At 37.7% G+C, this 13,066-nt stretch overlaps 2 protein-coding genes across 3 annotated transcripts; both read left to right on the plus strand.

Moving 5' to 3' along the window:
- The first annotated feature begins 392 nt into the window (after positions 1-392).
- On the plus strand, positions 393-7,612 carry LOC121948248 (cyclic nucleotide-gated cation channel-like). Its single transcript, XM_042493593.2, has 10 exons — positions 393-481; positions 1,753-1,863; positions 2,055-2,246; positions 2,351-2,461; positions 3,353-3,459; positions 3,581-4,068; positions 4,517-4,795; positions 5,703-5,801; positions 6,213-6,590; positions 6,694-7,612. Exons 1-10 carry the CDS (start codon positions 393-395, stop codon positions 6,877-6,879), a joined length of 2,040 nt encoding a protein of 679 aa, XP_042349527.1. The 3' UTR covers positions 6,880-7,612.
- An 877-nt stretch (positions 7,613-8,489) lies between these two features.
- LOC148188977 (calmegin-like) lies at positions 8,490-12,899 on the plus strand. Of its 2 annotated transcripts, XM_088081361.1 has the most exons (6): positions 8,491-8,552; positions 8,976-9,049; positions 11,426-11,545; positions 11,689-11,788; positions 11,890-11,963; positions 12,610-12,899. In XM_088081361.1, exons 2-6 carry the CDS (start codon positions 8,978-8,980, stop codon positions 12,616-12,618), a joined length of 375 nt encoding a protein of 124 aa, XP_087937487.1. In that variant the 5' UTR covers positions 8,491-8,552; positions 8,976-8,977; the 3' UTR covers positions 12,619-12,899. The 2 variants fall into 2 exon arrangements, with proteins under 2 accessions (XP_087937488.1, XP_087937487.1); XM_088081362.1 differs by lacking the exon at positions 11,426-11,545 and having other exon boundaries at positions 8,490-8,552.
- The last annotated feature ends 167 nt before the right edge of the window (positions 12,900-13,066 follow it).

Genomic DNA, 13,066 nt, shown 5'->3' on the forward strand with positions numbered 1-13,066 from the left:
CATTGGGATATCTGGAAATTTATTAGGTTTGTTGATTTTCAACATCTCTCTGTCTCTTATGATCTGTTGTCATAACTACTATACAGCTTGTTGCTATGCCATCCGGTTTCCATGGTGATGCCTGAAACAGGATGACCTCGCACTGGATGACCTTCCTTTTCTGACTGTGGGTCCATCATTGTGTGTGTGCTGGTTAGTGAGTTGTGTGTGTTAGGCAGTCTGCATGAGACATTCTGCGTTTGTGCGTCTCTTTAATGTCAGTGAGTGCCTGTATTTGATTGTGTGTTTATGTTGTCAGTGTGTGTGTGTGTGTGTCTAAAGTTGAGTATCTTGTCATGTGTTGGTCTGTTTGACCCTGTCTGTGGTTGCGTTGGTGTGTTTGTGTGTGCAGTATGACTGGTCCCGTGCAGGATTCACACAGGCTGTCTGTGAAAACATGGACAGAGGAGGAGAGTGACCGAGCTGACAGCACATTGAGCAGGTACACACACATACACACACACCTACACACATGCACATTTTCATGATCATGGTGCCGGTACCTGACCTGTGCATACCTAGGATTAGTTCACTTGTTCAGAACAAATCCACACATACGCTGTAACAAATAGCATGCAATTGTGTATATATAGCTTTTATTTTGGGAAAGCATTCATTTAACATTCATTCACAGTTACTGTATCACTGCAAATCTATTCACATAGCACTGTGCAAACTCAAAACAAGAAAATGCGATGCATTTGACATCCGTTATAAAGTCAAGCTCTTCCATTGTTTTTTTCTTTCCTAACATTAATCTAAGTTTTTAAACAACTGGAACATGGGAAGCTTTTGTATTAGAAACCTCATAGAATAAAAGAAAAAAGAAATAAAATGAATAAGGAGTCAATGGATAGATATCATAGAACAACACAGAAAGCAATATATTTCTCACTCCTTATCACTTTGTTCCATAGTTAGCTAAAGTCTGACCTTAAAGGTTTAATGTACTCAGTCCACTTGGTCCAAATCCGGTAAAACTTCTCTTTCTGAAATTTTGAGGAAAATGACATATTTTCCACTGTATGTGCAATTGTGTAATTATGTAACATGAGCCTCTTGTCTGAATTAAAGCTGTAGTTGGGAACTTCTACAAAAAAAAAAATAAAAAATTAAGAAATGGTTGTATTTGCTGATACTTTCACAATATTGTAGTATTGTGAAAGTATCAGCAAATGTAGTACAGTAAAACATGAGGTAGGTGTCAAAAATCAATCTTGTTCCGCCTCCTTGAAGTGCCTCTATTGGCATTTGCTAGAATTTTAAACATTTTGTCACCTTTTTACATCTGCTGAAACTGTCACTATATTCACACTGACTAAAAACATAAACTATTTGTTTTGACCTAAAAAAGTTCGTGTCCAGGCTGCCTTAACATTTTAAGTTGACTGTATCTGAGAAGACAAGTTGAGGTAATGTTGTATTGATTCAACTTACCATTTCAAATTCAGTCAAATTAAAAATTTAAGGCTAATCTAACACAGCTGTCAGTCAAAAATTCTCTCAGTTTGTAGCACTGTCTGAACAAAACAAATTAAATATGAACATATGTAAATTTCTTTCAGAATTGTAGTTTTCGACCATTTTTTTACTGTCAGGTGGTAGGAAAACTTCAAGTTTCACTCCATGTAATCTAAGGAAGAGTCTTAGCAGTAACTGTTTTTACTCTCTTTATGTATTTGTGATGTGTGTGTTGGGATTTATGTGTGTTAGAGCACAGTCGATGTGTGATGACACCTCCTCAGAGCTTCAAAGAATGGCGGCCATTGACAGAAGAGATGTGAATTCCCAGAATTCCTTGCGTGGACGGGGTGCCCTGTCCAGGTATGACAGCTGATTAATGAGCTAAAAGTCACAAGTTTACTTTGCATCTTTTAAAATATTCCTCCATAGTCTGTGTGTTCAGATTAGATTTATTTCCAGTGTTTGATAATGTTAATCATTGGAAAAAGGTACATTTTAAGTGCCCAATTTTAATAAGTAAATTTTACATTTGTGTGTTTACGTGTCCTCAGGATAGTTAGGATGGTGGTGACTCTAAGAGAATGGGCGCAGAAGAGTTTGGTCGAGGAGACAGAGCGACCAGATTCTTTCTTGGAACGCTTCAGAGGCCCCGCCAGCACGGACATACAAGCCCCGCCCAGCAGGTTCAGCCACAGCCATAATGGCTCTGATGCAGATAATGAAATCAGACGCTCCAGACGTTCGTAAGACAACAACAAGGACAAAAATACAAAGTGCGTGCACATTAAAACATCAAGTGACATTTCTAAAAATCTTTCTTTCTATTTCTTTTGCACTTCTCTGCCAGAAGGAGGAAGTGTAAAGTCGAGGTCTTGTCGCCATCTGATGATGCATACTACTACTGGCTGATGGTGATTGGTGCAGCTGTTTTTTATAACTGGACCCTACTGGTTGTCAGGTTGGGAACTATTATTGTACCTGTACAACAATGTATACTATTTATTGGTATGTAAAAAGGGTGTCCCTCCATGACAAAATCACACAATTATCAACAGACTGTGCAGTTTCTTCAGTTCTACAAAGCATTTTAGCACATCAGCTTATCAGTTTGTTCTCCAATCAGCAATTTGTCTCCGTTCTGTCTCAGCTTTGGCCATGACTCCAGGTTTTCCTTGTGTTCCTCTCCCTTTTTCCCCTCATGTTTCCACCTCTCCTGTGTGTCTGCGTGTTGTGGGCGTGACTTCCCCTCACCTGGCTCCTGATTCAGTCTAGACTTCTGTCTTCAATCATGTCATTACCATGCAGTATAAGAACCTAGGGCCATTATTTACTCATTGGCAGATCATTCCTTCAGACTCAGTGGTAGTTCTTTGCAGCTTTTGATACTGTAGATTTTCCTTGTGTTTTTTGAGCCTGCTTATTGATCATTTTCTCCTGTGCCTCTGATTGTCAGCATCTGCTTCCACACCATCTCACAACCTCCATCTGAACACTACACCCTTCCTTTCCCTGCCATCTCAAGCTTTCCACATTCCACCATTAAACCATTAAACCCACCATCATCATCCAGCCCTCCATGTTTGACTCTGCTTTTGGGTCCTAAAAAACAATAAGCCCATTAATTCATTCCGCTCTTATAAACCTTGATTTCAGCAACACCAAAGTAGCTGTTTTAAGCAAAAAAAGCTCCAAAAAACCCCACTGTACACTACCTGCCCAGCACTAAAGGCAGACAGACAAAGTTAGTGACTAGTTAGTGAACAATGTGAAGCATTTAGTAGCTAAAGAGCCAGATATTCCCACAGGAGCTGGTTAAGATGATAGTGATTCAGTGTATGTGCTTCTGTAGGGCCTGTTTTGATGAGCTCCAGATGAGGAATGTGTTGGTTTGGCTGGTACTGGACTACATCTGTGATGGAGTCTATATCCTGGATATCGCTGTTCGTCTTCACACAGGTACTAAAAAAACTTTAAAGAGACATCCATTACTACATGAAAACATTAAGAAACTGTACATTTGCAATCTGAGAGACACCTACAGTCATTCATTCATGAATTTGTGTTTATGTCTGTGAAGGTTTCTTGGATCAAGGCTTGATGGTGAAAGATGTGCGCCGTCTGAGAGAAACCTATGTACGAACCTTGCAGTGCAAAAGCGACATTTGCTCCATCCTTCCAACTGACCTGCTATACCTGACGGTTGGAATCAACTACACCCCTCTTCTACGATTCAACCGGCTGCTGCGCTTGCCCCGTCTCTTTGAGTGGTTTGAACGAACAGAGACACGAACGGGCTACCCCAACGCTTTCAGAATCTGTAAGCTGGTTCTCTACATCCTGGTGATCATCCATTGGAACGCCTGTGGGTACTACAGCTTCTCCAAGGTACTCGGACTGGGCTCTGATTCTTGGGTTTATCCCAATTCATCAGATCCAGAGTTTGGCTCCCTGACCAGAAGTTACATATACTGTCTGTACTGGTCCACTCTGACCCTGACCACCATTGGAGAGACGCCTCCTCCTGTTAGAGATGAGGAATATCTGTTCCTCATATTTGACTTTCTGGTGAGTCCATAGAAAGGTGAAACTTTAGCTGTCTTACCTTGAAGGATCCATAAAAGCCATATACTGTTTTTGGAACCTGTTTGCAATGTTTTTATATGTTCTGAATGTTGCTTTGAAAATCTTCGTCCTGTGTTCTCATGAAACGTGGGAACATTTTATAAAAGAACATTCTATAATGTGTCACCTCTCAACATCACCAAAACATCCTTAGAACATTGCAGTTATAATGTTAAATCTTAGTCACGATTTAACCTTATTGAAACATTATTTGAAAGGATAAACATCTTAAAAATGTTCTTTAACATTAGGTTAAAATGTTTGCTTTAAAACATTTTTGCATCTTGTAGGTAACGTTAGACAATGTTGTGAGAACGATCCCTGCTAACTTGGTGGGAACCCTGCAGATCCCAGTTGATCAAAATGGCTAATGTTTGTATTTCCCTCCCAGGTTGGTGTTCTGATTTTTGCCTCTATCGTGGGAAATGTTGGATCCATGATCTCCAATATGAATGCCACGAGAGCCGCCTTTCAGAGCCGCGTAGACTCCCTGAAACACTACATGCAATTTAGGCATGTAAGCAAGGTGCTAGAGCAGCGCGTCATCCGCTGGTTTGACTACCTCTGGACCAATCAGAAGACGATAGATGAACAGGAAGTCCTGAGGAGCCTGCCTAATAAACTGAGGGCAGAGATTGCTATTAATGTTCACCTGGACACACTGAAGAAGGTAAAGACACATTGAATAAGTTTATGTGCACAGTAATAGTCCACTATTGTAGAAATTTGGTATTGTGAATGAATTCTTTTTTGAATGGGGCTTTTTCCAATAACGTGAGATATGCCGATATTTCAGGTTTTTATTTGGGAACATCTAAACAGCGTATTCAGAATGTGTGTTTCAATTGGGGTTTCCCACAGTTTGAGACACACGGCCACTTGCCTGTTTACAGCTAGTTCAGTGTGTTATCATGAATGTATCGTACACAAACCAGCTAGCCAACAGTTTGAAAGGCAGGAGTAGAGCTGCATGCCTAAAAAGAAAAGCCCACATTTACTGTTAAAAGTAGAAAAACACCTAGTTTTATACATTATGCAAGACATGGAAATCAACAGGTTTTTGGATGTGCAAATACTTAAATGCTGACTTTTTCAAAAGGGTGATTAAAGGAATAAAAGAGGGTGAACAAGTCTGCCACAGGTGGAAAACTATGAAACAAAATATTTTTGTTTTAAATCATCATTTTTTATGTAAAAAAGTGAAATTTGTGCAATGGCAGCTTCAGTAATTTCGATTTTACATATTTCAACATGACAACATTTTAAGTCACATTCATCAAAATTTTCATGGCTGGATGTAAATGGGAGTATTAGTGATATTTCAGTAGCCATGTAAACAGTTTAGCAGGAATATTGTCTTTTTTGGAATAAGGGGATTTTTTTGTGTGTTTGAACGTAGTCAATGTGGACAAATTGCATTTTCATCTCTAAGCATCTCTACTTCATTTATGCAAAGTATATGTGTAGAGATTGTCATCAAAAGATCAAAATGTTATTACATGCAAGCTCCTCAAACATTATTTCTGTATGTGTGTGTGTGTGTGTGTGTGTGTGCGTGCGCGTGCGCACGCGCATAGGTGCGTATTTTCCAGGACTGTGAGGCAGGCCTTCTTGTAGAATTGGTATTAAAACTTCGACCTCAGGTTTTCAGTCCTGGAGACTACATCTGTAGAAAGGTAAGTCTTCATCTTACTTTTATGTTATGGATGTATTAAACCTTGAAAGGGGTGTCAGTTTATTCTGATGAAATAATAAAAGTTGGTCACCCAGCACATGCACTGGAAAACCTGCCCCTGCTTTGTACTTTGGTGCCCACAATGGAGATCCACTTGCAAAAACATTACTCCACAGCACTGCTAGTGGTCAAAAAGACAGTTTTGTAATTGATAACTTTACATTTACTGATGTTTCTAGCCTGAGTTACTACAACTATACCAAAAGTAGTGCTAAGTGTAGCACTGCTAACAAAAAAAATGCTTGTTGTTCCTTTTTTACACTAGGCTGCTTGGCTAGTTTTACGTTTCCATGCATTGTACTGTCCTTTCAGACAGCATTTCTGTTAAAAATACTGTCTGTGTTTTTTCCAGGGAGATGTGGGTAAAGAGATGTATATAATTAAAGATGGCCAGCTGGCAGTGGTGGGGGAGGATGGATCCACCCAGTTTGCTGTTCTGACATCAGGAAGCTGCTTCGGAGAAATCAGCATCCTCAACATCAGCGGCAGCAAGATGGGAAACAGACGGACGGCTAACATTCGCAGTCTGGGATACTCGGATCTGTTCTGCCTTTCCAAACAAGACCTGATGGAGGCACTCCAGGAGTTCCCCCACGCCAGGGCCCAGCTGGAGCAGAGGGGGCGGGACATCCTGAGGAAGGAGGGGCTTCTGGAGGAATTAAATGTATCTGCAGGGGAGGAGCTGGAGGAGAAGGTGGAGAGGCTGGAAACCAGTCTGGATCGGCTTCAGGTCAGAACCATTAGTCCACTACTGCAGCTGCTGATGGTGTAATTGCTCTGTTCTAGCCAGCCATTACAATAATGATGATAATTTATGATAATTTTGTTTTTAGACGTGTTTGGCCCGCCTGCAGAGTGAGTTCAACTCCTCCCAGCTTCGACTGAAACAGCGAATCACAACCCTCGAACACAACGTCACCACAGTGGGTACAGGCAGCGGCTTCCTGTCAGACGCCGACGGCAACGAGAGTGTTTCCGGGGGGGACGGTGTGCGCAGTGAAATCAACATCCGCCTCTGAAGGACATACTATTGAGGACACAGAATCATTATTGTCTAAAAATTCTGAACGTGTTCACTGGTTCTTTAATAGTACTAATACACAAGAAAACACTGTAGACCTCTCATTTTGTTTGATGTTTAGCATGTAATATTTGCCACAATTCAATGTAAAGGTTTTAGTATTTCATTTTGAAGCTGTCTTCACGTCTCTTTCATAACTTTTTAAAGTTTAAAGTTTTGAAAGGAGAATAAGCTCATATTCATATACACTGAATTCATTATGAAACTTATAAACTCTATGTGTATAGCTTTATGTATACATTAAATTGTGCCTAAAGTACTTAAAAGTGCACAGATACACAATTAAAAAAAAAAAACTTATCAAAAAACAAAACAATGTCAGAATGAATCAATTGCTAGTACTGAATAACACAGATCTTAATCAGTACACTATGGAGCATTAGTCAGTACAAAAAAAATCGATTAAATTAAATTAAATTGAATTAAAACAACTAAAAACCCCACAGTCCACTTGACTTGTGTCTGAACAGTTGTCTTCAGTTAGTCAGTCTTTTTCCACCAGGGGGCCTAAATTCTCCATGAATGCCAGTAATTACTTTGCTGCCAGTAAATCTGAGTATGGCACTTACTTACATGCTTCAAAGCATCTTTATAATCACAACACAAGTCCAGTGGATGTTCGATGTATCTACAGGAATGTTTCATGTTCTTTTAATAAAAGTGTGCTCAAACACTTGTTGTTCCTCATAACTGCTTCAAGATAACAAACAGCAGTCAATTCAGCTGTCCATAAATGTTAAAATTTCATGTAATTCTTTTCAGCATTTCTTGTCACAGCTTTAGTGTTGTCTATACTTCCAAGGATAATTCTAAGAGAAATGTATTTGAATGGTCACGATTATATATTTTAAGGAATTTACAGACTTATTATGATTTTATGCAGTTTATTTGAGGCCATTTACCTGTAGTTTCTGTAAGATTGTTTTTACTCTTTTTATACTTTTTTATTTATTTATTTTGCTGATTTTCAGGTATTTTTTTTTTTGACTTTTTAACGAACTTCTTGCTAATTGAATGAAATCAGGCCAATCCGCCCAAGTTTCAGAGGGTTGAGCCAAAATACGGTCTTTTCCTAACTATGATTACAAACATGACCAGATGTTAACCACAGTGTTGTTAAAACGTACAGTTTCAACATATATATTACATAAAATAACAAACAAATGTATCTGTGGTTTGCAGAAACACACATTGCCAATATTTTTATCTGGTGATTATGCTTCTGAACTCACGCACTTAAATTAATAATAAAAATGTGAGAAAAGGACACTTTTGGCCTGACTAGAGATGACGCGTTATAGCCTTATTGAATGCAGATGGAACTGATGAAGAGAAACATCATCAGCAATTTCTTTTTTCTCCTCTTTTTCACTACTTTGCTGACCATATATTGTGAGCATGATAAATGACACACATTACATACTTTTGACACAGCTACTTTATTACCATGACATGCTGTGTTAGTATGTATTTATGTTGATAACCATGTTGTACTGTTCTTATGGGGCTGCTGCATGCCCAGCAGCTATGTCAGCAAGTCACTTGCGACCAAAGTCCAACAGCACGACAAGAAGTTTTCAGGAAGCGACTTCTAAGGAACTCTAGGAAAGTGTGAGTAATCACTGAGTTAAAAAAAAAAAGGTAGAAACATTACTGTTTGCTTCTGTAGCTTCCTCTGTGCTTCTCTTTCTTTTACTCTCATTTCTTTTTTCAGTCTTCTTTGTTTTTGTCCCACATCTACTTCCCCTTGTACTCTGTGCATGTTTCTTTCCTTGCATCTAGTTTTAATTTTCTGTCTTAGAAGTCTCTCTTAACAATCTTACTTTTTTGTCCTTTATCTTTCTGTTTCACATTCATATTTGCAGTCATATGATAGATTTAGAAAGAGAGAAATGTTTCTTTCTGTCCCTAATCGAAGATCTTTGTGAGTTATCTTATCTAAGTGTTTCATTTTGTGTGTGCAAGGTGAACATGTGCAGTATATTGACTGTTGTTGACCGTGTGTATGTGGACATTTCTATGTGTGTGTTCCAGACATGGAGATGAGCTTTGTGTTGCTGTGTGCGATTCTGGTAGCCAGTGTGACACCTGTGTCTGCTGCAGCACAGGTAAGACCTAGGTTAACTGCAATTTATAGTTTTTTTTTTTCATCAGTACACATAGACATGCAAACACATGAATTATAAGCGAACAATAAAAAAATAAAAATGAATCCCAAAGAATCAATATGGAGACATTTGGTAAGACTCTTTAAAGAAATTGTTTTTTTTGTCTTTCCTTTTTTTTAAGGTTTAGGGCTTTATTTTAGCTTCATGGTTCTTTAATAGTACTAAAATATCTTTTTAGATATGTAGAAAAAAGATATATTAAATGCCAATTATGTAGAAAAAAAAGATTTGCTTTCAAAATTCCATTACTCATGCACGCTCATGCTAGTAAAGATAATAGGCTGGATGAAATCTTGATCCACCTCAGTTGGAGTGATAATTTATTTAATAGACCACTATTGCTTGTTATTTGGACTATACACTTGAAAACATTGTGAAGGTCTGCCATTCAAGCTGTAGTTGAGAAACTTTATAAAGTAAAAAAAAAAAATCATTATATTCACACAGCACTAAAGAAGTATTCTCAAAAACATATTTCAGTGTACTGTTTAGCTGTAAAATGAGAAATTTGGTCTGGTTGGTGGGTAGTACTTGGCACTTCAGTTGACTGTTCCTCATTTCACAGCTAACCAGTACACTAAAATATGTTTCTGAAAGCATTTCGGGAAAAAAATAGACATTGCAGTAACAGAGTCTTGATTGATATTTGATCATTGCTGCCTGGTTTGACAGTTTGACCATAGTTCACAAGCGGTGATTGACATGATTGACAGCTACATTAGAGACTCCTCGGCTCTGATTGGTTGTTTTTGGTACATTGTGGTAAAACAAATGCCATTAGAAGCAGTAAAAAAAGGAGGAAGAATGTGATTTTTTTCCAGAGATTACGTCGTGTACTTCTTCCAGAATATAGTACATTTACAGAACATTTTAGCAAATATGACACAAGATTGTTTTAGCATTAAATTAAAAAACTCAAGCAAAAATCAGTAATAGTTATCTGCAACCCATGAATCAGGTTTAGACAATTAAAAATAATCAAAACATGATAACGCTGGATTTTGACTTTCATGCAAAACGACTTCCTCATGGGGTTATTCATCGTAGCACGTGCTCAGATTTCACTGGAAGCATGAGTAGTGTCAAAAACGTTTCCCAAAGAAGCAGCACCTGTTTCTAGTTTTAATCAGGCAGATGACTAATACTCAGTCCAGTTTTTGTGGTTCCCCCTCCTAAATGATGTTCCCTTTCCACATCTTTTCATTTTATGAATCCTATATATATCTCTGTATGTTCTATTCCCTAGGTTTTTCTTTCACATGATTCTTTTTCATTCTGTGGTCATAGTATTATTATTACTGTGGTTTTCATCTTTGACTTTCATACCATTTGTTGCTCGTTAATAATTATGCATGTTTATATACAGTAGGTTGGATATACTGTAAGGCAAGGCAAGGCAAGGCAAGTTTATTTGTATAGCACGTTTCAGCAACAAGGCAATTCAAGGTGCTTCACACAGAACATTGAAATACAACAACAGGGGGAAAGGAAACACATTTAAAACATTACAAAAGAAGCATGTAAAAGGTGATTAAAAACAGCAAGTGGGAAAACAACAGATAAAACCCAAAAATATATAAACACATATATTGAAATAAGAGTTGCAGTGCAGAGTTTCGAAGTAAAATATAAAATTTAAAAAGTAAAAAGCCTTTTAGTCAAAGGCAGCTGTGAACAGGTGAGTCTTTAACCTTGACTTAAAAGAGCTCAGACTCTCAGCAGACCTGATATTTTCTGGTAGTTTGTTCCAGATATACGGAGCATAGAAACTGAATGCTGATTCTCCATGTTTAGTTCTGACTTTTGGAACACAGAGCAGACCTGCACCAGATGACCTGAGTGGTCTTGATGGTTCATACTGGACTAGAAGGTCTTTGATGTATTTTGGGCCTAAACCATTCAGTGCTTTATATGCTAGCAAGAGAATTTTAAAGTCTATTCTCTGAGAGACAGGGAGCCAGTGTAGAGACCTCAGAACTGGAGTGATGTGGTCCGCTCTCTTGGTCTTAGTAAGGACTCGAGCAGCAGCGTTCTGGATCAGCTGAATTGTCTGATTGACTTTTTAGGCAGACCAGAGAAGATACTGTTACAGTAGTCAACTCGACTAAAGATAAATGCATGGACAAGTTTTTCAAGGTCCTGCTGCGACATCAGACCTTTAATCCTAGAAATATTCTTGAGGTGATAGTAAGCTGGCTTTGTAATTGTTTGTATGTGTTTTTTAAAATTCAGGTCTGAATCCATGACAAATGTAGACACATGTAGATATGATCATATAAAAACGTGACGTACTGTATCAGCATATGTGTATTTTAGTCAGGTATCATAGAAAGCCTCCTACTGGCCACCCACCAGCGTCCCTGGCTCTGGGGTGTCTATGTCTTCACTGTTGGACTCCCCATCATTCTCTTCATCAGCTTCATGTGGCCTGACATGGTAAAGTATGCCTGTGTATGCACATGTGTGTGTTATTATCCAGCATTAGAAAGGTAAAAAGTTTAATGTGCGAGTGTGGTTTGATCCTCTTGACAAATAATGCAGCTTTACTGTAAGAAGTGTGTATATGTGTTTTATTGTAGAGGTTTGGGCCCCCTGATGAACAGTATTACTATAAGAAATCTGATGATGCTCAGCCAGATGATCCTGTGTTCTCACAGTGGACAGAGGCGGATATTAAAGGTAGTGTTTTATATTTAGATTATCACACGTAACAGTAGTAGAGGGGCTTCATCATTTGTTGTAGTACTTGAAATGTAGGTGATATTTTCTTCTCTTTCCAGGAAAAGCTGACAGAGTAGCAACAAGGAGGAGAGACACTCATGGTGTCCAGAGGAAGTCTGACTTAGACCTGAAGGTGAGATTCATCATAAAACATTGAGCTGATAATTACCTATGATGTTATTATCATGTGATAATGTTCATTTTGAAAGTTAAAAAATCCCGTTTTAAAATATTGCTGTATTAGAGGCTAAGAATACCTGCATCCGTCAATCAAACCTTTGACACCTGAGCAAATCTGATTTATTTTAAAAACACAAGGAGAAAGCAATGAGCAATTTAAGAACACCTGGCCCAAAAAAACAGCAAGAAATTAGTAAAGATACAAGAAATTGCCTGGAAATAAACCAAAAAATAAAGACAAAAGAAAATGACTTGGAAAAAAGTGAATATACAGTATATACAAATATATGTGTGTGTGTGTGTGTGTGTGTGTGTGTGTGTGTATTTGTTTCTATAACATAAGTTTAAACATATAATTAAAAATATACAAATACAAATTATAGCTTAATAGAAATTTTTCCATGGTTTTTGACATTTTTTTAAATAATATTTTAAGTAATAATGTGAATATTAATGAGTTTAACTTAATGTTTAAAGCTAATTCATCTGGATGGCTTCGTTTGCCAACATATATGAGCATATTTTTGATAACGCTAACCACACAATTAACAAAGATAAATTGAGTACATTTATGTGTGTGTGTGTGTATGTTTGTCTAGGATCACTGATCACTGTAATGACCTCAGAAAAGGAAAGGACCACCAACATGCATGAGGATGCCGAACAAGTCATACTGATGGATATACAGTGTTGGAGGACCAACAAATATTAAAATGCATTATTTTACAAGTGGTATTATAAGTATACTCATCTGTTTATAAGTTTTTTTTTAAATTTTCTTATTCAATGTATTATTTTCAGTGCACAAATACTACCAACAAGTAGAAAATATGTTCTACCTCTGCTTCTATATTACATTTGGAGTTGGAATAAATGATTTGGATTCAGATTTGAGCAACGAAGATTGAATAACACAAAACATTGTCTGTCAGTTGGTTGTGAATAATACTTACCGCCTGTTGAAACAAGATGGGGATATATAGAGATATTTTTTTATCTCTAGACTTTCGAAATGTTATTGGATCTAATGGCTCAAAATCTGATAGTAAAACGAGT

Source organism: Plectropomus leopardus, chromosome 8, assembly GCF_026936395.1.
Source record: "Plectropomus leopardus strain MGB_pleo_1.0 chromosome 8, ASM2693639v1, whole genome shotgun sequence".
Taxonomy (NCBI): Eukaryota; Metazoa; Chordata; class Actinopteri; order Perciformes; family Serranidae; genus Plectropomus; species Plectropomus leopardus.

Excerpts from the sequence above, each read along its gene's own strand:
- LOC121948248 (XM_042493593.2), top strand. The coding sequence starts at position 393 with ATGACTGGTCCCGTGCAGGATTCACACAGGCTGTCTGTGAAAACATGG. Across the intron at positions 2,462-3,352 it reads TGGACCCTACTGGTTGTCAG|GGCCTGTTTTGATGAGCTCC; the intron begins GTTGGGAACTAT and ends GTGCTTCTGTAG. Across the intron at positions 5,802-6,212 it reads GAGACTACATCTGTAGAAAG|GGAGATGTGGGTAAAGAGAT; the intron begins GTAAGTCTTCAT and ends TGTTTTTTCCAG.
- LOC148188977 (XM_088081361.1), top strand. The coding sequence starts at position 8,978 with ATGGAGATGAGCTTTGTGTTGCTGTGTGCGATTCTGGTAGCCAGTGTG. Across the intron at positions 9,050-11,425 it reads CTGTGTCTGCTGCAGCACAG|TCAGGTATCATAGAAAGCCT; the intron begins GTAAGACCTAGG and ends TGTGTATTTTAG. Across the intron at positions 11,546-11,688 it reads GCTTCATGTGGCCTGACATG|AGGTTTGGGCCCCCTGATGA; the intron begins GTAAAGTATGCC and ends GTTTTATTGTAG.